Source organism: Myxocyprinus asiaticus, chromosome 18, assembly GCF_019703515.2.
Source record: "Myxocyprinus asiaticus isolate MX2 ecotype Aquarium Trade chromosome 18, UBuf_Myxa_2, whole genome shotgun sequence".
Classification (NCBI taxonomy): domain Eukaryota; kingdom Metazoa; phylum Chordata; class Actinopteri; order Cypriniformes; family Catostomidae; genus Myxocyprinus; species Myxocyprinus asiaticus.
The window spans coordinates 32,203,035-32,225,550 of record NC_059361.1 but is presented as its reverse complement, the minus strand read 5'-3'; the positions used below and the strand labels follow the sequence as shown (position 1 = coordinate 32,225,550).

Here is a 22,516-nt window from a genome sequence, read left to right as displayed (position 1 = left end):
CATATTTCAGAAATTAATTACACTGCAAATGCTGTTTCACATTGTCCTTACGGAGGGCCGTTGTATAAATTCATGGGACCTGGGAGAAAACTTTTACTACTGTGGGGAGCCAATGAGTGAGCTACACCGAAACGGTGCCCCCCAAAAGAGTGGACGTTTTTCATTGTGCTGACCTGGTGTTAGTGGGCTGTTTGTGGTCGTCCTCCTCATCTGTGTCACTGCTAATGGTGATGATACTGACGGCTGGGCTCGGGGTGTCTGGGATGACAATGGTTTGGCGCAGTGGTTTGTGCTGGCCGTGGTGGTCTCGTGTGGTACTACATGCCTGCTCTCCCCCCCACCCCCCTCCTCCTCCACCCCCACAGGTCTGTGATGGGGCGCAGGTAGAGGACAGCCCGTTTTGAACCACAGCACAGCGTGGAGGGGTGTTTTCCTTCACTCGTTTAGATCGCTGAGGTGACGCCACCACCTGGGAGGAGGACACGTCATAGGCTGAAACGTTCCTGTGAAAGACCGAAGAACAGCAGTTCAAATCATTTCTTTTTATTCTTATGCTGTTAAACAGAAGACATTTGCATCTGATATCATGTTTTTTAGACAATCACCATAGTAATACCATGGCATTCTTTGAAGTACCTTGGAGTACCATGTAAATACCATATGAATATTACAATCTGATACCATGTTTTCTGGACATGTACTATAGTAATACCATGGTATTCTAAGAAAGTACCTTGAAGTACTATGTAAATACCCTGTCATATAAATATTACCATCTGATACCATCACTGTGCCATGGTACTTCCAAAGTATATTACAGTTTTATGTTTTTTTTTTTTTTAAATTAACATTTTTGTTGATTCATAGACTTATCACAAAGAAAAAACCACAACATATATATGAATCACATTTAACATTAAACCCCCACTATCACCCCTCCCCTTCCCAATCACACACCCCAACCCCCAACGATGACCCCTGTGGTCCCAATAGGAATACACACACGCACACAAAAACAGAAAAATGAAACAAAAAAGAAAATATAATAATCATGTATAATTAAAACAAAACTACTCTCTCCACCGCCCCTCCCCGAGAGATCCCAAAAACATTAAGTAGTTGCCCCATTTCCTATCAAACAAATTCTTAACCCCCATCCTTCTGCTTGACCCCTCCTCGAAAGCAGCCACCCTCCCCATCTCCGCACACCACTTCGGAAATGAGGGGCTCCATCCGACTTCCATCCCCTTAAAATAACCTGCCTACCAATCATAACACTGGTCAAAACCCAATTTGTTTGTGTTTATCCCCTAAATTTATGACCACCCCATCTCCCAAAATACAGAGTCTGGGGCAAAATGAAATTTGAGTGCCCAATACGTCACACACAAAACTCTGTACCTTCAACCAAAATTCTTGGATCTTACCACACCCCCAAAAAACTTGGGTTGTGTCTCCATCTTCTGATTGGCATCACCAGCAGGTGGGTGTGTCTTTAAGACCAAGCCTATGCAATCAAGAGGGGGTCCAATAGAATCTATGTAAATCTTAAATTGCATAAGGCACACCCTTGCATCTCTAGATGCAGACTTGAAGTTTTTTTAGAATCCTAGCCCACACTCCCTCCTCCAATACCAAGTTTAAATCTTTCTCCCATAATCTCTTGATAGAAGTTAAAGCTCCGATCCCCAGACTCTGAATCAGCAGGGAGTAATACACTGATGCCTCATGACCTTTTCCAAAAACAGTAATCACCACTCCCAGGGTATCTGCCACTTTAGGGGGGTGTGTGCTACTCCCAAAAACAATACAGAGCAGGTGGCGCAGCTTTACGTAAATACCTATTATGTTATTTATGTTAAGGGAATTGTAAAATTAGAGCAGAGTTGCAGGCTAGCAGCTAGTTTGTTTAAAGATGGCAGCTGTGGACTCCTCTCCTTTCTCAATGCTTTGTGTGTCATAGATTTTTGACAAAGTACAGGCTGCAGCACCTCCCAAAGTCCCTATACGCCCAAGAAGTACCCACCATGGAGTAGGAGCTAAAAAATATCCCCTTAAACGGCTTTGAGGAACTATAGTTCCTCAAGTGCGAAAACGACAAAAAGTACTATTCCCGGGGAAAATGACCTAAAACGGGTTTTAGTACCTGCAGTTGGAAAGAGCTTATTGATGTATGTGTTGGCTGACCTGTTGTTCATCTGGTGCTGCTTGTTTTTTTTGGAGGAGGAGTTATTGTTTGATGGCTGTCTCATGACATGAGCCACACCCACATTGAGAGGTTGCTGAGAGGGCAGAGTGACGTGACCCGCCAGTAAGGCCGGCTGTTGCATTATGGGATTGTAATGGCTGCCATGGGGATGTGAATTCCTGAAACAAAACAAACAAAATTAAGCCATGTCCTATAAATAGTGTATTAAAACAAAGTGCAAAAATCCTGTCCTAAACATCTAAACATTATTAAATTCACCTGATGCAAAACTAGATGAGATATTTCCTAAATAAATGCTGAATGCTGCTGTTCATAATGTTTTTGATGTTATATTCTTTTTGTTTATCAGAACGTATCTGTTCAAGTTTAATGTTGCCACCCTAACCAAGATTTATTCATTCAAAACCCCTGAATTTAGCAATGTCATTTTGTTAGTAGCTTGTAGTGTAGCTAGTTTTCAAAAAGAGTAGGTTGACTGCTACTTTATGAGCAGCGTGTAGGTAGTTTTAAGGTAGTCTCCTCAACACTGAGAAGAAGCTCCTTAAAAAGCTTCTTCTCAGCTCCTTTCATGCAGGTCTGAACATATTCATTTTATTAGGGACTAGAATCTAGAACTGTATCCAATCTTCAACAATCAGCATTTACAACAGTTTCTACTGTAACTGAAGAATATATGTAATGCAACATTTGGTCAGAGGAGGCAGCAGTGACTGCAGTAAATAGAGCATAGAGAGTGCCAATGGATCTCAGAGGAGAAATTCCTCACTCTGCAGTCAAAGTGCGACACTTTTCCAACAGGACTGTCTCAGGACAACTGAGCCCTGTGGGCTGAGTTTAAGGCGCTAAAGTGATTTATCCATAATACGCTCAAGACATGCAGGTAAGCACGATCCGACTCCATTAATCTGTCCAAGCCAGAGAAGCACTTCTGCACACACTGATCTGAGACAAGAATGCCTCTAATACAAGAATTCAACATGAATTCTAAATACAGAATCCCAAATACAATATGCTGAACCGGAATAATTACTTAAAATATTATTTTTCTTCATTCTAAATTAATAATTCAAAAGGCATGTTGGCTTTGTAGGTGCAGACTAAGCAACCTAGATAATTTGATCTCCTTAGTCCATAATCTAGGACAGTGGTTCTCAATGGCATCCCACCCCCAAATGTCACTTTATAAAAAAGTGTGGATTATATTATTGAGTTATTATGAGTAATATACAGTACCGTGCAAAAGTTTTAGGCACTTGTGAAAAATTTTGCATAGTGAGGATGTCTTCAAAAATAATGCCATAATTAGTTTTCATTTCTCAATTAACGTCATACCAAGTCCAGTAAACATTAAAAAGCTAAATCAATATTTGGTGTGGCCACCTTTGCCTTTAAAACAGCACCAATTCTCCTAGGTACACCTGGACACAGTTTTTCTTGGTTGTTGGCAGATCGGATGTTCCAAGCTTCTTGGAGAAATCGCCACAGTTCTTCTATCTATTTAGGCTGTCTCAATTGCTTCTGTCTCTTCATGTAATCCCAGACTGACACGATGTTCAGTGGGGGGCTCTGTGGGGGCCATGACATCTGTTGCAGGGCTCCCTGTTCTTCTTTTCTATTCTATTTGCAAAAGGAATGTTTGTGAGTCAAAAATTTATATATAGAAGGCGAATCATTATTTATAATTGTTTTTGTATATGAGTAATTGTACGCATCTAGGAACAAATGCAGTCAAATGTGGCCAAAACTCTTTTTTTTTTTTTTATTCTTTTTTTTTAGTTGTTTATATACACTGGTGGCCAAAAGTTTAAAATAATGTACAGATTTTGCTCTTATGGAAAGAAATTGGTACTTTTAATCACCAAAGTGGCATTCAATTAATCACAGTGTGTCAGTCATATACAATATAGTCAGGACATTAATAAAGTGAAAATGTAGGGGGGCCTGGGTACCTCAGTGAGTAAAGAATCTGACTACCACCCCTAGAGTCACGAGTTCTAATCCAGGGCATGCTGAGTGACTCCAGCCAGGTCTCCTAAGCAATCAAATTGGCCCAGTTGCATGGGGTAACCTTCTCGTGGTCGCTATAATGTGGTTCGCTCTCGGTGGGGCGCGTGGTGAGTTGTGCATGGATGCCGTGGAGAATGGTATGAAGCCTCCATACGCGCTATGTCTCCGTGGTAATGTGCCCAACAAGCCACGTGATAAAATGCGTGGAGTGTCGGTCTCAGACGCGGAGGCAACTGAGATTCGTCCTCCGCCACACGGATTGAGGCGAGTCACTATGCCACCACGAGAACTTAGAGCGTATTGGGAATTGGGCATTCCAAGTTGGGGAGAAAAAGGGGAGAAAATCGAAGAAAAAATAAATAAATAAAGTGAAAATTTACTATTACAATTTTAACTACTTAAAGTACTTCAAAGAGTTCTCATCAAAAAATCCTTCACATGCAGCAATGACAGCTTTGCAGATCCTTGGCATTCTAGCTGTCAGTTTGTCCAGATACTCGGGTGACATTTCACCCCATGCTTCCTGTAGTACTTGCCATAGATGTGGCTGTCTTTTCAAGGCACTTCTCACGCACCTTACAGTCAAGCTGATCCCACAAATGCTCAATGGGGTTAAGATCCATAACACTCTTTTCCAATTATCTGTTGTCCAATGTCTGTTTCTTTAACCACGCTAACCTTTTATTTTGTTTTTCTATTTCAAAAGTGGCTTTTTCTTTACAATTCTTCCCATAAGGCCTGCACCCCTGAGTCTTCTCTTTACCGTTATGAAACTGGTGTTGAGCGGGTAGAATTCAATGAAGCTGTCAGCTGAGGACATGTGAGGCGTCTATTTCTAGAGACTCTGATGTACATATCCTCTTGTTTAGTTGTACATCTGGCCTTCCACATCTCTTTCTGTATGTTAGAGCCAGTTGTCCTTTGTCTTTGAAGACTGTAGTGTACACCTTTGTATGATATCTTCAGTTCTTTGATGATTTCAAGCATTGCATAGCCTTAATTTCTCAAAACAATGATTGACTGATGAGTTTCTAGAGAAAGCGGTTTCTTATTTGCCATTTTTGACCTAATATTGACCTTAAGACATGCCAGTCTATTGCACACTGTGGCAACTCAAAAACAAACACAAAGACAATGTTAAGCTTCATTTAACAAACCAAATAGCTTTCAGCCATGTTTGATATAATGGCAAGTGATTTTCTCATACCAAATTAGCAATTTAGCATGATTACTCAAGGATAAGGTGTTGGAGTGATGGCTGCTGGAAATGGGGCCTGTTTAGATTTGATAAAAAATGACTTTTTCAAATAGTGATTGTGCTGTTTTTTACATCAGTAATGTCCTGACTATACTTTGTGACCAGTTGAATGCCACTTTGGTGAATTAAAGTACAATTTCCTTCCGCAACAGCAAAATCTGTACATTATTCCAAACTTTTGGCCTCCAGTGTATATCACATTCAAATTGGTTTATGTACCATTATATAAATAGATACAAATTAGTGGTCGACCGATATTGGATTGTGCTGATTTGATAATATGTTGAAAGAAAGCCAGTTAATCTGCCAATGGTATTTTTTAAATTGGTAGCCTATCCACAATATTCTCAGTGAGTCCACTGTATTTCACTAGGTGGGCGGAATTTCCAGTTGGCTAGACGAAGTGAGATTGGTTGGCGTTTTGTGTGTAGCCGGTCTCTGTTTGCTCACGTGTCATGCGGTTAGATTCTTGCTTTTTAAATTTTGTAAGATGTCTTTAGAATTCCCCGGACAATATGTGCAGTTAATGATTATCCTAATAATCAAAAGACACTAAATTTTTATCTAAAACAGCAATGTTATGATCAGAAACCACTCGCAAAGCAAAGCGCTCCAGTCCCAGATGCTGCTTCTTCTGTCGGCTGCCTACAGAAGGATTGACTTAGGAACATCTGTTTGAAAAAGACTGGAATAATTTGTTTGTGTGCTCTTTTCACTTTATTGGTAAGAAGTCAACAGTGGGGATTACTTATATTATCCACGTTATGATCTGGCTACGATACGTCCAGAAACGGAGCGCAATGCATTACATAAACAATAGCATCATTGTGCTAACAGGTGTGTGTACATGTGCTGAAAGTTCATTAGAAATTTTGAGAGTTTGTTCATTTCTATTCAGCGTTGGCCTTTGTGAATGCTTCACATGTTTTGACATGGCATTATTACTGAGTATAAAAAGGAACTGTGTTTTTCCTGAGCTCTCTGTGAGTAGTGATGATGATGTGACGTTTTCATGCTGTGATTCTAAATGAATAATTCAACAGTGAAAGACCATAATTATTAGATGAGACATGTACAGTAGTGATATGTTTTATCATGTTTAAAATGAATTGTATTATGATGTTCCTGTTTCCTGCATTTTTCCTGCCTGCAATTCACTTTCTTTGAGTGTCTTTGCAGAATGTGCATGTCTTCCCTTAAGGGGAACAATAAATTAAATCTATCAACAGGATCAGTTGTTCATTCAACACTGAAACATTTTATGTAGGTTATAGCAAGGTCTCGCAGCCCATCAACTTTGAAAACAAATGTTTGTATATGCTTAAATATGTGGGCCCCACAGCTTATACAAGGCCCCCTTAACAAGGCCCTGTGACTATGAGGGCCCCCAGCCCTCTTATAAGGCCTTTTGCCTTCGTGTTTCTAATTACATTTTTTGAGCCACTCTATAATCTTATAACGCCACCTGGTGAAAGTTTCCATGCTCTTCTGGAAGAAGAAGACCTTGTAAATTAATTTTCAGAATAGCTACCTTCATATTTTAATGCACTCATCTTTTTTGTGTGAAATCTTTGCTGATTTTGATAAAGTAAAATTAACTATAATGTTTATATTGTTACTGATATTCCAAAATTAGTATTTATTGAATTCAAGCAACATGTGCTTTAAATTTCATTATTTTATAGAAAAATAGGTTTAAAAATATAATTTTCTGACTATTATTTAATTAGGCTTTATATGGTTAAGCTTTACTCTTTGTATGAAAGTGCTGTCGAACAAAAACATTTATTATACTACTCATTGCTACAACTGCATGTTTGCCCTACATTACAAAAAAATAACTTGGGTTACTTAGGCTTAGGTGGTTGGGAAAAAGAAAATATTAATATTTTACTTTGTGTGGTTCAAAAGTATTGATTAAACTAGATACAGTATGTAAAGTTTGTTGAGACAAACTATAATGTTGGTCTGACAAAACCTTGCCTGAAAGTTTAAAATGCTTGAAGTTAGACATTTTTACAGGTTTAACAGTAAGAAAGAAAGGAGGAAGCACCTTAAAGCAGATTAAATGTACTGTAAGCGATTTTTTTTCATGGAAAAGTATGCAAAACATTTTCCTACTCCCTTAAAGATATTTATGAAATAAGTGTCCTAAGATATTTCACCGGTCTCTGTGACAGATGTAGACTTTGTAAACAGCAAACAAATATGTGTCCACAGACCGCGGACATTGACGCTTTTCACCAGTCAATCATTTTGCTCATGCTCATAGTGTTGTATTTGAAGCGGATCATTGAGGCTATAAATGTTTGTCAGTTGAGAGTGCGATTGTGACACTGTTGACAGCCACAGGAACAAATAATGTCGCTCTTTTGCTCAGTTTTGTTCTCAAAATGATCTCTGGAGGGCAGGGTTTTAGAATGAGGGGGGTGGCTAATTCAACAGCTCAGTCATGTGAGCACCTTTTAAAGGGCTTGTGTGTAAGTTTTGAGAGCTGAAGTTTGAAATTACGAACATTCCAAAACAGACTCATAGCTCATTTAAATATTCTGTCAATGTAATGTAGTCTAGGGTATTTTTAGATACTTTGAAAAGGCTTAAATGATGCCTTAGCAGGGCTTTTCGATGGAAAAATAATGGTAACCAAGCTGTAGGGACGTTCCAAACAGAATTTCCCAAAAAATGACCAAATGACCATTCTTTTTGAGCCCCACACCTTTCAGCCCTTCAAAGCTCTCACAATTATAAAAGAAAATTGGTCCCGGGACCCTTGCTAATCATAATCCGCCCCTGTCTACAATAAACTACAACGTATTACAGTATAAACACTTAAAAGTAAACATTGTCATATTTCATCAACACTATACACCGATAAGCCACAACATTAAATCCACCTGTCTAATATTGTGTAGGTCCCCATCGTGACTCCAAAACAGCGCCAACCCGCATCTCAGAATAGCATTCTAAGCTGATATTCTTCTCACCACAATATTACAGAGTGGTTATCTGAGTTATCGTAGACTTTATCAGTTCGAACCAATCTGGCCATTCTCTGTTGACCTCTCTCATCAACAAGGCATTTCTGTCCACAGAACTGCCACTCACTGGATGTTTTTTTTTGTTCTTGGCACCATTCTAAGTAAATTCTAGAGACTGTTGTGTGTGAAAATCCCAGCAGATCAGCAGTCACAGAAATACACAAACCAGCCCATCTGGCACCAATCATGCCATGGTTTTCCCCATTTTCCCCATTCTGATGTTAACATTAACTGAAGCTCCTGACCTGTATCTGCGTGATTTTATGCACTGTATGTGCCATTGGATGACTGTTGGAGCCAGATGGGCTGGTTTGAGTATTTCTGTAACTGCTGATCTCCTGGGATTTTCATGCACAACAGTCTATAGAATTTACTCTGAATGTATAATATATATACACACAGTTGAAGTCAGAACTTTACATACAATTAAGTTGAAACTGTAAATTAATTGAAAACTAATTTTAACCACTCCACAGATTTAATATTAGCAAACTATAGTTTTGGCAAGTTGATTTATGTGGTAAAAATTAATACTGAAGCAAAATCTCAAGACATCAGCCAGGAAGTTAAAACTTGGTCGCAAATGGGTCTTCCAAATGGACAATGACCCCAAGCATACCTCCAAACTTGTGGCATAATGGCTTAAGGACAAACAAAGTCAAGGTACTGGAGTGGCCATCACAAAGCCCTGACCTCAATCTGACTGAAAATTTTTGGGTAGAACTGAAAAAGCGTGTGCGAGCAAGGAGGCCTACAAACCTGACTCAGTTACACCAGTTCTGTCTGGAGGAATGGGCCAAAATTCCAGCAACTTATTGTGAGAAGCTTTTGGAAGGCTACCCAAAGCATTTGACCCAAATTAAACAAATGGCAATGCTACCAAATACTAACAAAGTGTATGTAAACTTCTGACCCACTGAGAATGTGTTGAAAGAAATAAAATCTGAAATAAATCATTCTCTCTACTATTATTCTAACATTTCACATTCTTAAAATAAAGTAGTGATCCTAACTGACCTAAGACAGGGAATGTTTTCTATGATTAAATGTCAGGAATTGTGAAAAACTGAGTTTAAATGTATTTGGCTAAGGTGTATGTAAACATCTGACTTCAACTGTGTGTGTGTGTATATATATATATATATATATATATATACACACACACACACACACACACACACAGTACACCGTATATATGAGGAGGAGGGCCGGGCCGTGAGGGTGCATGCCTGGTGCCGAGTTGCCCCAATCAGCAGGAGAGAGAGAGAGAGAGAGAGAGAGAGAGAGAGACGCACAAAGCTGTCTGTGTGTGTGTCTTTATGTTGAACGTGTCTGCTGAAAAGCAAGCTTTTGTTATACACTGAAAAGTGTTCAATAAACATCTGACATGGATTGTTCACCCGGTCCCAGCTTCCTCCTTCCCACACAACAACGAACCATGTTACATTCCTCCAATCCTGGGTTTCGGCACCACTGTGGCAGACAAGCCTCTTGTTCATCAGAAAGGAGGAAGCGGGAAATCAACCAAAAAGACTTTTAATTAAACACAACACAACATAAAACTTTGATTTTCAGCAGAACACTGACACGCAGACACACACAAACATTGCTCCGTGTGTGTCTCTCTCTCTCTCTCTGGCGTCCCCGGCTCCTCCTTATCTCTCTCTCCTGCTGATTGAGTTACCGTAGACTTTGTCAGTTCGAACCAATCTGGCCATTCTCTGTTGACCTCTCTCATCAACAAGGTGTTTCTGTCCACAGAACTGCTGCTCACTGGATGTTTTTTGGTTTTTGCAACATTCTGAGTAAATTCTAGAGACTGTTGTGTGTGAAAATCCCAGGAGATCAGCAGTTACAAAAATACTCAAACCAGCCCATCTGGCACCAACAATCATGCCACGGTCACATTTTTTCTCCATTTTGATGGTTGATGTGAACTTTAACTGAAGCTCCTGACTCTGTCTGTCTGTAATATGCCCTTTTTTATTTTAGGCATTAAGAAATTGATGAATAAGAACTTGGATAAGAAGTTTAAATTGAATAAGAATTTGAACTTTAATAAAGAACAATCAATTGTTGAAAAAGAAGAAAAATCAATGAAGGAGAATAATATTTTTTTATATGCTTTATTATATGCATCTAGAAACAAATGCAGTCAAATGTGGCCTATCAGTGTGAAAGATGAGCTTGCATTGTTCTGCAAAGCAGCTCAATCCGCGTTCAATATTGGCCAGGGACAGTCCGAGATCGTCTTCGACATGTGCACGATAGCGTTTTTTTTTTCTTCAGTAACGTCAATTTTGAAAACCCTGCTTCGCACAAATATGTGGTGGCGAAAGGCAAAAGCAATTTTATAGCTGTGTCACACAACTAATGATACGCGTCCATTAATACCTCCCAAAACAAGGCAATGGAAAAAGTGCCAAATAGATGTTTTACCTGCTGTCTCTCCCTTATTCGAAATTTTATTCTTCCATTTCCAAAGTAAGATCTTTAGCTGTGCAAATGAATGGATCTCGAACACACAAAAATAACTGTAGTCCTTTGAGAAATAGGATCAGAACTGCTGTTTCAGTGCATTTAAGTGTGCTAATATTGCAGGTGTAATAGGAGAGATATCTATAGACCGGCTTAATTCCTTGGTGAAATCGGAAAAGCATGGGAACATGTCAAAGTCTGACGATCACGCCAGAGGTCCAATTTTGGAATAAAAGCACTGATTTTGTCAGCAAGAAGCAGAAGGTTTGCATGTCACAAAGATGCTACAGCACTCTCCCTCTTGAGAGTCAGCAGATCTCTGTGTGCAGGAGAAGCTGCTCATGTTCAGACCCCAATTTCCTGGCACATTAAAAAAAACAAGCGTGAGTTCAGTGGCCGTGCCTTGATAAAATGAATTACATGTACAGCTTGCTGCAGAACATACTCCAGTTGTTAGGGCATTTTTTGGCTGCCAGTGATTCACAGAATCATGCAATGGGTCCATTTTGCTAGAGGAGCCGCTAAATGTGCATTACGATTCACTCATACCCAACATTGCATTTCTCCCGGCCCACTTTTTCATCTTGAATGAAATGATCCAAGACACTAAAAATTGCTTCGCCAGTTGTGTGGGATGGAAGAGGATGACAGAACAGAACATTTTCCTCAATATTCTGGACTTTCACAAACCTTACATAAGAGAGTATTTGTGCTTGTCCAGCAACATCAATTCTCTCATCTAGCTTTATTGCATAGTATGGGCTCTGCCTAATTAAGTCCAGTAATTGTTCTCTAACATCATTGGCGTGATCAGATATTCTGCGACTGACGGGTGTAGTATGACAGTGGAATTGAACTTAATTGCACTGCAGAGCTTTCACCGAACATGATTCTGCACACACAGCTTTTGCAGCAGGCAAAACCAATGTCTTGCCAATGGTGTGAGGTTTTCCATTTAGCAATGTGTTGTGAGACCGCATATGAAGCTTCAAGGCATTTACTTGTGACAGCTGTGTGTCTGTTAATGGTAGACCTTTGCTATTAAAGGCCATCAAGCAAATTACATCATTCCCGGATATCTGGATCCTTATTATAATTTAGTTAATATTCATTAATACTTCCAAAACACATGTGTTGCTTAAGTATTTATGGGCACTTTTTCGCGATTAAAAAAACTGTAATAAATGAATAATTATAAATAGTCTGTGTGTTTAGGCCTCCCTTTCAAACTCTCCACGCACCCAGCTTAAGAACCACTGATCTAGAAGATTATTAAAACCCAGTCTTGCGCTACCAAACTGTCATGAAATATATGGATCACCAGTCAAGATATCTTAAAATAGATCTTTTGAGTTCCACAAGACCAGTTTAGAATCAGCAAGAATGTGTATAGGATGAATCCCTTTTCAGTTGGCATTTGTGAGGATTTAATTGATTTTAAAACCAATGGAGTCCCTATAAACCATGATGAAACTGAACCAGATCAGCTTAAAAAAAAAAACAGTGAGGGCGCTGCAAATGTTACTCATTATTTTTGTCTCCCTTTGTCTCAAGGTCTAAGAGAAAATGGGATGCACTATCTAGCAAGTTCTTGTACACAGGGCTGCAGAACTGTCCTCTTTAGCAGTGAGGGTATGGTGGTATCTCACCTCCAGTTGGCCAGAGGCTGCGAGCTGGTCATGGAGTCTGGGATGACGGTGGCATGTTGCACGGATGTATGTGTAAGCTGCTGCCATGCCGGGGGTAGGAGGATCTGTTGGGTGCCAGACGGCCAGGCCTGCTGCAGGGTCGGGGTAGAGGGAAAGGGGTTAGGAAGAGAGAAAGAAAGCAAGATAAAGAAAGGGTTACTACCAAAGAGGTCTGGTTCTGCTCATATGGAGATCCATTGATGAGTGTTCACACTGTCAATGATTTGTAGTGACAAAATGACCAAAAGTCATTCATTACACATCCATTAAAGGAATGTTCCAGATTCAATAAAGGTTAACCCTCTGGGGTCTGAGGGTGTTTTGGGCCCTGGAGAGCTTTTGACATGCCTTGACATTTGTGCTTTTTTCGGTTGCTTAAAAACATATTAATGGCTAAAGTCTGATAACACTGTATTCAGCACAAACTGGGCTACAATAATATGTGAGCAACATGTATGTAAATGTTTGTATTTTTGAGAAAATAACGTTTATGTGTGGTTTTTGAAAAAACAAAAATTTTAAGTCACTGAAATAAGGCCATATAACACATACTAAACATTTGTTCACAAGACTTTTGAGAACTGGATCTTGTAGCCTGAAGTTTTTGCTACAAAATGATGTGAAAACCATCCTGATCACTCATTCATACAAAACAATATAGTCATTTAACTTTTGTAAGACACTTTTAGTGTTAGAAAGGCCATATGCGAGGAGGCATGAATGATGAATACTGATGTGATTCACACCTGAGGAGACAAAGACCCCTCCTCTGGGAACAGAATAAAATGTAATATCTGATATAGGGCATATACACAATATATAATTTTTTTTTTCAGGATTCTTTGATGAATATAAAGTTCAAAATAACAGCATTTATCTGAAATAGAAAGCTTTTGTGACATTTATAAATGTCTTTACTGTCACTTTTGATCAATATAATGCATCCTTGCTGAATAAAAGTATTAATTTCTTTCCAAAAAAAACAAAAAAAAACAAATAATAATAATAATAATAATAATAATAATAATAAAAATTCTTACTGACCCCAAACTTTTGAATGGAAGTGTATAATGTTACAAAAGCTTTCTTTTTCAGATAAATGCTGTTATTTTGAACTTTCTATTCATCAAAGAATCCTGAAAGAAATTGTACACAACTGTTTTCAACATTGCAAATAAGCATATTAGAATGATTTCTGAAGGATCATGTGACACTGAAGACTGATGCTGAAAATTCAGCTTTGATCACAGGAATAAATTTCATTAAAAAAAAAAAAAAAAAAATTATTATATATATATACACATATATAATATATATATAACTTGCCTCGGGGGCGTTTACCATTTGCATTGATCGCCTCGGCACATTACCGTATGAATAGCACCCTCTGCACGTGGGTGGGATCACATTAGGGATAATTAGCTGAGCCAGGAGAAACTGTACATCGCTTTGCTTCATACAGATTACATTGCAGGAGAATATTTGTTTTAAATTTCAATTTTAAGCTTTCTTTAGACATATGTATCATGTTTGTCTGATAAGTATTCGCAGAGTTTCACTTCATTTTTTTGACTTGTTTCAGAAAGATGCTTGCGGAGACGGAGACGGCTGAAAGCGCACCCTGTTTATTTTCTTTACTTTACAAAAGCACAAGGTTTTGTTGTTATTGTGAGTGTACACAAATAAAAGTAGACCCTTTATAGTTTCTAATGATGTCTTACACTTATCTGTATGCCCAAAAACGATGGAAGCTGTTTCCGCTGTTATGAGGAAAAAATCCAACCCTGAGGGTTAAAAGAATATTCGGGGTTCAATACAAATTAAGCTTAAAAGCTTAATCGGCAGCATTTGTGGCATAATGTTGATTACCACTCAAATTAATTTCGACTTGTCCCTCTTATTCTTTAAAACCAGAAAAAACCTGGGTTACAGTGAGGCACTTACAATGCAAGTGAATGGGGCCAATCCGTAAATGTTAAAATACTCACTGTTTCAAAAGTATAGCCACAAGACATAAACATTACATGATTTTATTGTGATAAAATCACTTACTAACCTTTTCTATGTAAAGTTATATCCAGTATTACAACTTCGCTGTCATGACAACGTAAATACTGTAATGTCAAAATGGCAGTAAATCCTTGATTTTATTACATTTTAAATCATGATAACAAATATAATGTCTATGTGTCTATAACGTTATGTGTATTTTAACATGAACTGGCCCCATTCACATCCATTGTAAGTGACTTACTGTATCTATGATTTTTTGCTTCTTTTTTTTAATGAGGGATGAGATAAAAATCATGCTGTCGATTAAGCTTACCTTGTATTGAACCTGGAACATTTCTTTGAGTCATTTCAATAAGAGTTGCTGATTTTTAGCGACATGAGCATTGGTGATGCAACAAAGTTTAGCAGTGTTCAAATAAGCAGCTATGCAACAGAGTGCAACAGTCAGTAAGTAAAAATCCCATTCATTTTTTTCCATTGATTTTCAACAATAACTTATAAAACTTAAACCTAGACAGACCTTCCTTAAGCTCTGAGGTTGTTCATCGATGGTACTGTATATGCTTCCATTGAAGCCATCTGTCTGTGTTATTTCAACTTCATTGTTTAAAAATTGTATTTGATAGCAGACTTCATGGTAAACAACTACATTACCCATGGTCCAGCAGAGAAAGCTTCATCAATCAGAGAACTGCGTCCAACCAAGCCTGCGAAACATGCCTCGGAGCGACCGCCCACTAACATGACGTACTGTGAATGATGCAACAAAGTCGGTCTACCTTCACCCTTAAACTACTTATATATTTGTACATATCGGAATATTTTGTAATAAACGTAAAAAATATTGTTTCTATACTTCTAATCAACAAACTAAAATCAACAGTTTTATATATTCACATTGTTTTTATTCAATTACATCATTCTCAATGCTTCATGGAATTGTAGTTCGTGCCCTCATGAAAGACAGTAAGTACACAGACTTGTATCTTTGTTTTTTTTTGTCCAATTTTCAAATAATTTTTTTACTTCAAAACAAAGTTTATAATTTTGCGATTTACCTCGGAGCTGGTTGGTTTGGTTCATGGCTTACAACTATTTTATGGAGGATTTTATGAAAAGCCTATGCAAAATATTAATGGGGAAAAATACTTCCAGAACCCTGACAGCTAAATAAGTGGGCAGGCGCTGTTGCACTCTATACACAGACAACCAACGAGAGTGCAGGCAGTTAAACTCATGTGATTCGCCTCCTGATAGAGTTGGATGCTGCAGTCAAGTAGGAATGCCTACTAGCATCCATCAGCAAAGAGACTTTCCGACCTCCAGCGATTTATTCGCTGTCAGTGTGAACCCGCCATAACCCAGCACATCTAGATTTACATTAATGCATTTTGCAGATGCGTTTATCCAAAGCGACTTAGTGTTTTTGGCATACACATTTCATCAGTGTGTTCCATGCATTCCCTGGGAATCGGACCCATGACCCTGGTGTTGCTAGCACCATGATGTACCCGCTATATCTAGTCACAGGGCAATGCCACAGCTAAACAGGCCAGTGTACTGCACCAGTGTATTTGAAGAGAGGAGAAAAAGGATACTGCTATTTCAAGAAATGACTTGCACTAGTAAGTGCTAAACTGTGCCAAACAACTACCAAAGGGGTCATTTAGTTATTTAAGACACACTACTGTCAGCATTCAAGGCCTAGATGCAGGAGATGTCATTTCATGAAATATGCACAGAAGCCATACATTGTAAACAAGCAAAAACAAAACAAAAAATCGCAACACAACCACCCTCCTTGGTTTGAAAACAAAAGCATGCTTATAAGAGCAGGACAGCTTTGATAAAGAAAAGCACCAGTAAATTAAAGAAAACAAAAAATATGGCCCTGTAGAATAACAAAAAGCTTCCCCAAATTTAATTGGAACTTAATTTATATCCCTCCCTCGATTCCTTGGCACCAATATTTAGATGAAGGCCAGAGATTGGGCCATACATACCATGTACAGCCTTGGCTCCAGCTTGTATAAAAGATAAGAGTCTGCCTTAATAAAGAGATGTGGCATCTCCCAGGCAGTGTGCTGATGTGTTAGACATTTTCCAAATCAACTCTGACATTAATTAAATTCAGGGGCCCCATTCAGAGGCTTTGTGAGGGGCTTCTTTGTATGGCTGTGGAGGAGTGCGGGGAGTGCCAGGCATAATTTGTCTAAAGATGTGAGCTTGAAGAAGACTGTCTGCACCTCTAATAGTTTAATGCAGCTTTATTGATTAGCAGTTTAATGTACAACTAATGAATTGTTTCTTTAATACCCTTTGCACATCTATTTACTGGCCAATTGGCATGGACCACAGCACTCAAACAAAAGAGGGAGGGTAGGGTGATAGGGAAAAAATACTTTTACAGGGTTCCCACACCTTTTGTCTAATGAAATTTCATGACTTTTCCAGTTGTTTGAGATTATTGGATAATGACTTATTTTTAAAGATATTTTTATAGAGACTGCACTCACAGAGCATTTTCTAGCTGATGAAAGATCCTCCAGGTCTTAGCATAACTACAAAAATTCATATTCACTATAGACATTTCCATGACTTTTCCAGGCATTTTAAGGTTTAAAATCCATGACCGTGGTAACCCCGTTTTACGATATTTGTCCGGGTGTGATTACACATTTCCTGTTACTTTGTTTTTCCATTTATAAAACAGATAGTTTTCACTTGAAAATAGATGAGCTGCACTCAAAGTCATTGTAAAATGCACATAAAGCGGTGACTGCACATTCTTAGCTTGGCTACCATAAATAGCCTATAGTTTGGCTAATGAACTACATTTCTTGGTGAATAATTATTTATTCTGATTATTATTCTAAATAAATGTATAACTATTTATTGAACATAGGTGTCTTTTATATCATTTTGCTGTTGCCACAGTTTTATAAAAGCCATTAATCACTCAAGGGTATGCATTACAGTGATTTTAACATGGATAATGGTGTCCACTTCACGATGTGCCTGAGAACACCACTTACTCATGGTAAAAATCACTGTAACACATGGCCCCAAATGCTTTATTGATGCAGTGTTGCACTAGAAACACATGCCATGGATTGCAAGAAAATGGCGTTTTGTCTGAAGCAAACATTATAATATCATTATTAAATGGCATTATTAATGTTTTTAATAAGTTTGGCATGTATTCGTTTGACAATGGGAATGCACTTACATTTAGCAATTTCATTTAGGCTATTGTGAGAGACCTTAAATATGTAACTTTTTCAGTGTTAAAAGACTTTCTTCTATCCCAGCTTAATATGCAGAGAGAACTATAAGTAAGCCATGCATAGGTTAATTTTCTCAAACTGTAAACACTGTCTTTGTGGCACTAGCACTATAAAATTCCTTTGTTTGTTTTGAGTGAGCCGCTTAGACCCACCCCAACAACGTTACTCAACCAATGGCGTGAGTTGGGGGCGGGACTATCTGATGGTTTGAACAACAGCAGAATCAGAAAGCTGTTTTGACATTGTTTATTTTTGCAGTTCTGTTCGGTGGCACTAGTATCGCAGAAATGGCATACTTCAGCTTTAAAGTGCATACCTTGAATGCTTCCTTTACATACTTTTTCCACCCATGACAACAGAGACACGAATATTTCCATCAGAACTCTGTCCCCAAAGCCCTTTGCCTACATTGCTGACACTTTGCATCCTCCTTTTTCACTCTGGGTTGGGTTGTGTAATTGTACCGTCTGCCCAGGCATGGTAACCCAGATAAGAGTAGAGTTTTCCATGCAAGGCAATCTCTTTAACTAAACTAACCCCCTCTAACAGCTTTTCTGCCCTCGCGGGGTGAAAGCCTTTTGTTACCCCCAGGGCTCTGAGAGCACCGCTGCTCCCTCGCCAATTGTTTTCGCATTTTCTGCATTCCTGTTCCAGATAAAAGCCGCGGCCTTGTAGAGACCCACTCCACTGGCACCAAGAGTGATGCGGTCTGACTGATTGGGTTGAGGGGGGTAGTTGAGGCCCTGAAGCATTAAAGAATTCAGAGAGAAAAGACGGAAATGTGTTGCCAATTTTAATCTGGCATACCACTGTTAATCACAAGCAGTAAGATATGTCAGTTTTCATTCATCCCCCTGCTAAAAAGACCAGCTTAACCATGCAATTCCCATGTTAGTCTAGGCTGGTTCTGCTGGTTAGTGCTGGCTTGGTGCTGGTCTAGCTGGTGGACCAGCGTAGCTATGCTTTACACCAGCAAAACCAAGCTGGTGAAGCTGGTTGTCCTGCATTTTCTTTCTGATGAAGCTGGTTAAGATAGTTTAAAAGCCTGGTGGAGACACCAGCTCACCAGCATCCCATGCTGGGGGACCAGCACCTAAAACACAACATAAGCTGGTGTGGTCTTTTCAGCAGGGCCCTGTGAATGAGTCGAGCTGACATTAACAAACTGTGTTGTCATTCAGTGCGCAAATTACTTTCAAGTTATCTGGAATTGTCTCTCACTCCGCTAATCCGGAATTGTCTCTCACTTTTGCTATAAAACTATAGCAGAGAAATAGAGTTAGAATAACATCTTCAGCATTACTGCCGATCACAGCTGAGAGTCGCGACATGCTCTCAGGGCTACTTTGCGCTGATAGTTTTAAATGAATACACCACATCCAATTGGGCAGTCACATATGATCTAGATGCATAAATTGAAATATTTCAATGCAGCCAAAGCTCAAATCAGATCCGAAAATGTTGCATCCATAGATGGTCTGATCCCCATGCAGCCCCTGTGCCTCCATTGGAAACAAATGACTTCAGGTCTATTGTCTGTCGTTTGTCGGATGCAGTGAAAAGGCGGCTTTACTGTTCATCACTGCAAGGTAATCACGTCTCTCTCTCTCTTTCTCTCTCATACACACACACACATCCTTGTTTTTCCAATAACTTGTCAGAAACAACCCAAGCTGTCGTAACTAGTTCCAAAGTGTGGTTTACGTATTAGTAACGGAGGCTTGTGCGCATCTTTCGAACTAGCAACGGCAGATCCAGTGTATGACATTTTAACCAACCTTCATCATGCTCATCACCACGACTACCCCAAACTTCAAGAAAACTGTTGTTTGGTCTTTAAATGTGGTTGGAAAGAAACCCAACAGTGGGGTAAAATTTCCAACAAGCAAAAGGCCGGTTGTTCATACAATGTGAAAAATAAAGGATTAGTTCACCCAAAAATGCTAATTCTGTCATCATTTACTCCCTCTCATGTCGTTCCAAACCTTTATGAACTTTATTTTCTTCATGGAATACAAAAAGAGATGTTAGTTAGAACATTAGGACTTGCACACTCAGTCACTATTCACTTTCATTGTAAGGAAAAGAGATGCAATGAAAGCGAATGGTGACTGAGGCTAACATTCTGCCTGACATAATCTTTTGTGTTCCAAGGAAGCAAGACAGTCACATGGGTTTGGAACAACATGAGGGTGAGTAAATGACAGAATTTTCATTTTTGGGTGAACTATCCCTTTAACTTGCTTGCAGTGCATACTGAGATAAACTCAGCCCAGCTTCAATTAATCTACTGGCCACAAAATGAGAGTGTCATCTCGGCTTTGTTGAAGGGGGAGTGAATTATGCTTATATCATTACAACAAAGTAGGTCATGCTAATTGCTCTTCTTTGGAGCCAAATTCGGATGTAATTGTGAATTTGGGAAAGTCTGAGGGGTGTAATTAGTTTAGGACATGTGGCTTTTTATTGCTATGGCAATGGGGGCAATGTCTTGCTATACCTGTGTCAGAAGGCCTGGTTGGATCTGCAGAGGTTGGGCACCAGGGGCCTGTGTTACTATGGGAACCGCATTATCCATCCGCACTGAGTAGCCAGTGTGTTTAGAAGGTGATGCCTGCAAACCTGGGAAAAAATAACATGGGGAACACCATTAGATGGCTACATTCATAGTATGGCTGGTACAATCATCTATATAAATAGTGTGTATCAGGAGCCAATTAAATCTGCAATGTAGCTACTGTGTATAACCAATTTTTTAGCATAACACACCTTGGAAGCCAGGTGGGCAGACGATAAGGGCCTGCTGGAAGGGATCTGGTCGGGCGGCACAGAGTTGGGGCGCACCAGGCTGGAGGGGCATGGTCCTGGGGGCCACGGCGGCCATAGAGGCCGCAGAAGGCTGGTAGAGTGCAGATTGGTAATTTAGAATGGAGACATCAGGATTGGCAAGGGAAAGGGTGGCACTGGTGGAAGAGGGAGCCAGGTTGGTGGCCTAAAGGAATTGATGGGTTCAACGAACAAACAAACAAAAGACAAACAAATAAAAGCATGAAGAAGTGGGTGTGGTATATGGGAAGTGGGTGGAGCCACAATGAGGGATTATGGGGCAAAATTCCAAATTATAGCAAACAATGAAAATAAACTGTTGATATAAGCAAAACGAAGATAGATGTACAAATAAAATGCGATCCAATGACACAGAGTTGCCAGGTGTGCTAATTTTCTGTGCAACTGGACTTCTTTTAAACATAGTTGAAGGTTTGATATATAACCCAAACAATATTAATTGTACATGTCTTTATTAAATTGATATAATATAAAAGTAAAACATTAGTAACTTTGTACATTTTACAAAACATCTGGCAATGATGACATTGGCTTTATCAGGCTTGTTTTTTTTCCACTCAAAGGTTATGACCTTGACGCATGTTAAACTTTGCAATTTTTTTTAATGCCACAGCTTTATATAGCAGACCATCAAATGAAAGGAAATCTGAAAATGCATAATATAAAATCTGTGTTTTTGCATTCAGAATGGCATATTTTGTGTTTTGGCATTGAGTTGGATTTGGGCTAGTTTTAATCGGTTATTGTTCTGTCTTTGTCACACCAACATGGCAACCCTACAACATCAACTGTAAACAGCAAGCATGGGTCAAATTTCGAGAAATTTCTCGGTCCAAATACCATAACAATGTTCAGCAACTTCCAGACAAATGCTCTATTAGCTGTTATTCCGCGCTGGCTGTATAAGGGTTCAGGCATATTTCATAAAATGACATATTAAGTGAGAGGGAAGAGGAAAAGAGAGGTGAGAGAGCTTCAATCAATGCTCTTGTGTTACAGTCTCCATCAATGCAAGACTCTTCAACTTATTGAATTTGCACAGTCTCATTAACAGCAGATAATGATCCCTCTTTGCACTAAGCTATGATTAAATATACACACAGATCTAACTGGTGAGGGGAGAGACAATCTGTTCTTCAAAGCCTCCACACTAGATTTCCCCTCCAGTGCTTTTTAATCCGGCCTGACTGCAGCACATTCATCTGTTTATTCATCTATCAATGTGGAATTTGTGCCGATGAACGAGGGAACTCCCTCTCTCCGGTCTAGAACAGTGAACTGAATATGTTCTTCGATAGAACTGTACAGATCTTTCTATCTTAGTCACTTTCTCTCTATAATAACAAAAAATATAGCTAGAAGTAAAAATATGAGTGCAATAACATTACCATAGAGAGGAAAGTGCATACACTCATTAGAGAAGATGACATCCACATCTGCCAAAACTAAAAAAGAATGGTTGGAGTACTGGCTTCGTGGTCAGCACACATGCTCAGATATTGATATGTTGAGCTGTGGTGCTCATATGGGAAATGTGGGTTTGAATCTGGCCTGCATCATGTTCACATCTAATTCCCCCTCTCTTTACCCATGATTTCCTCTCCTCACTCTACTACTGGAGTGGTGGTGGCGTAGTGGGCTAAAGCACATAACTGGTAATCAGGTTGCTGGTTCAATCCCCACAGCCATCA

The 22,516-nt window shown here is 39.2% G+C and overlaps 1 protein-coding gene across 5 annotated transcripts in view; it reads right to left on the bottom strand.

Moving 5' to 3' along the window:
* The window catches only part of hipk2 (homeodomain interacting protein kinase 2), a 133,987-nt gene that overhangs the window by 9,148 nt on the left and 102,323 nt on the right, over positions 1 to 22,516 (bottom strand). For all 5 annotated transcript variants that reach the window (XM_051723917.1, XM_051723916.1, XM_051723914.1 and 2 more), the window contains 5 exons: positions 20,748 to 20,970; positions 20,479 to 20,600; positions 12,640 to 12,770; positions 2,188 to 2,367; positions 174 to 503 (listed from right to left, as the gene is read on the bottom strand). In XM_051723917.1, coding sequence (XP_051579877.1) covers positions 174 to 503; positions 2,188 to 2,367; positions 12,640 to 12,770; positions 20,479 to 20,600; positions 20,748 to 20,970 — 986 coding nt within the window. The remainder of the gene's footprint in view (positions 1 to 173; positions 504 to 2,187; positions 2,368 to 12,639; positions 12,771 to 20,478; positions 20,601 to 20,747; positions 20,971 to 22,516) is intronic.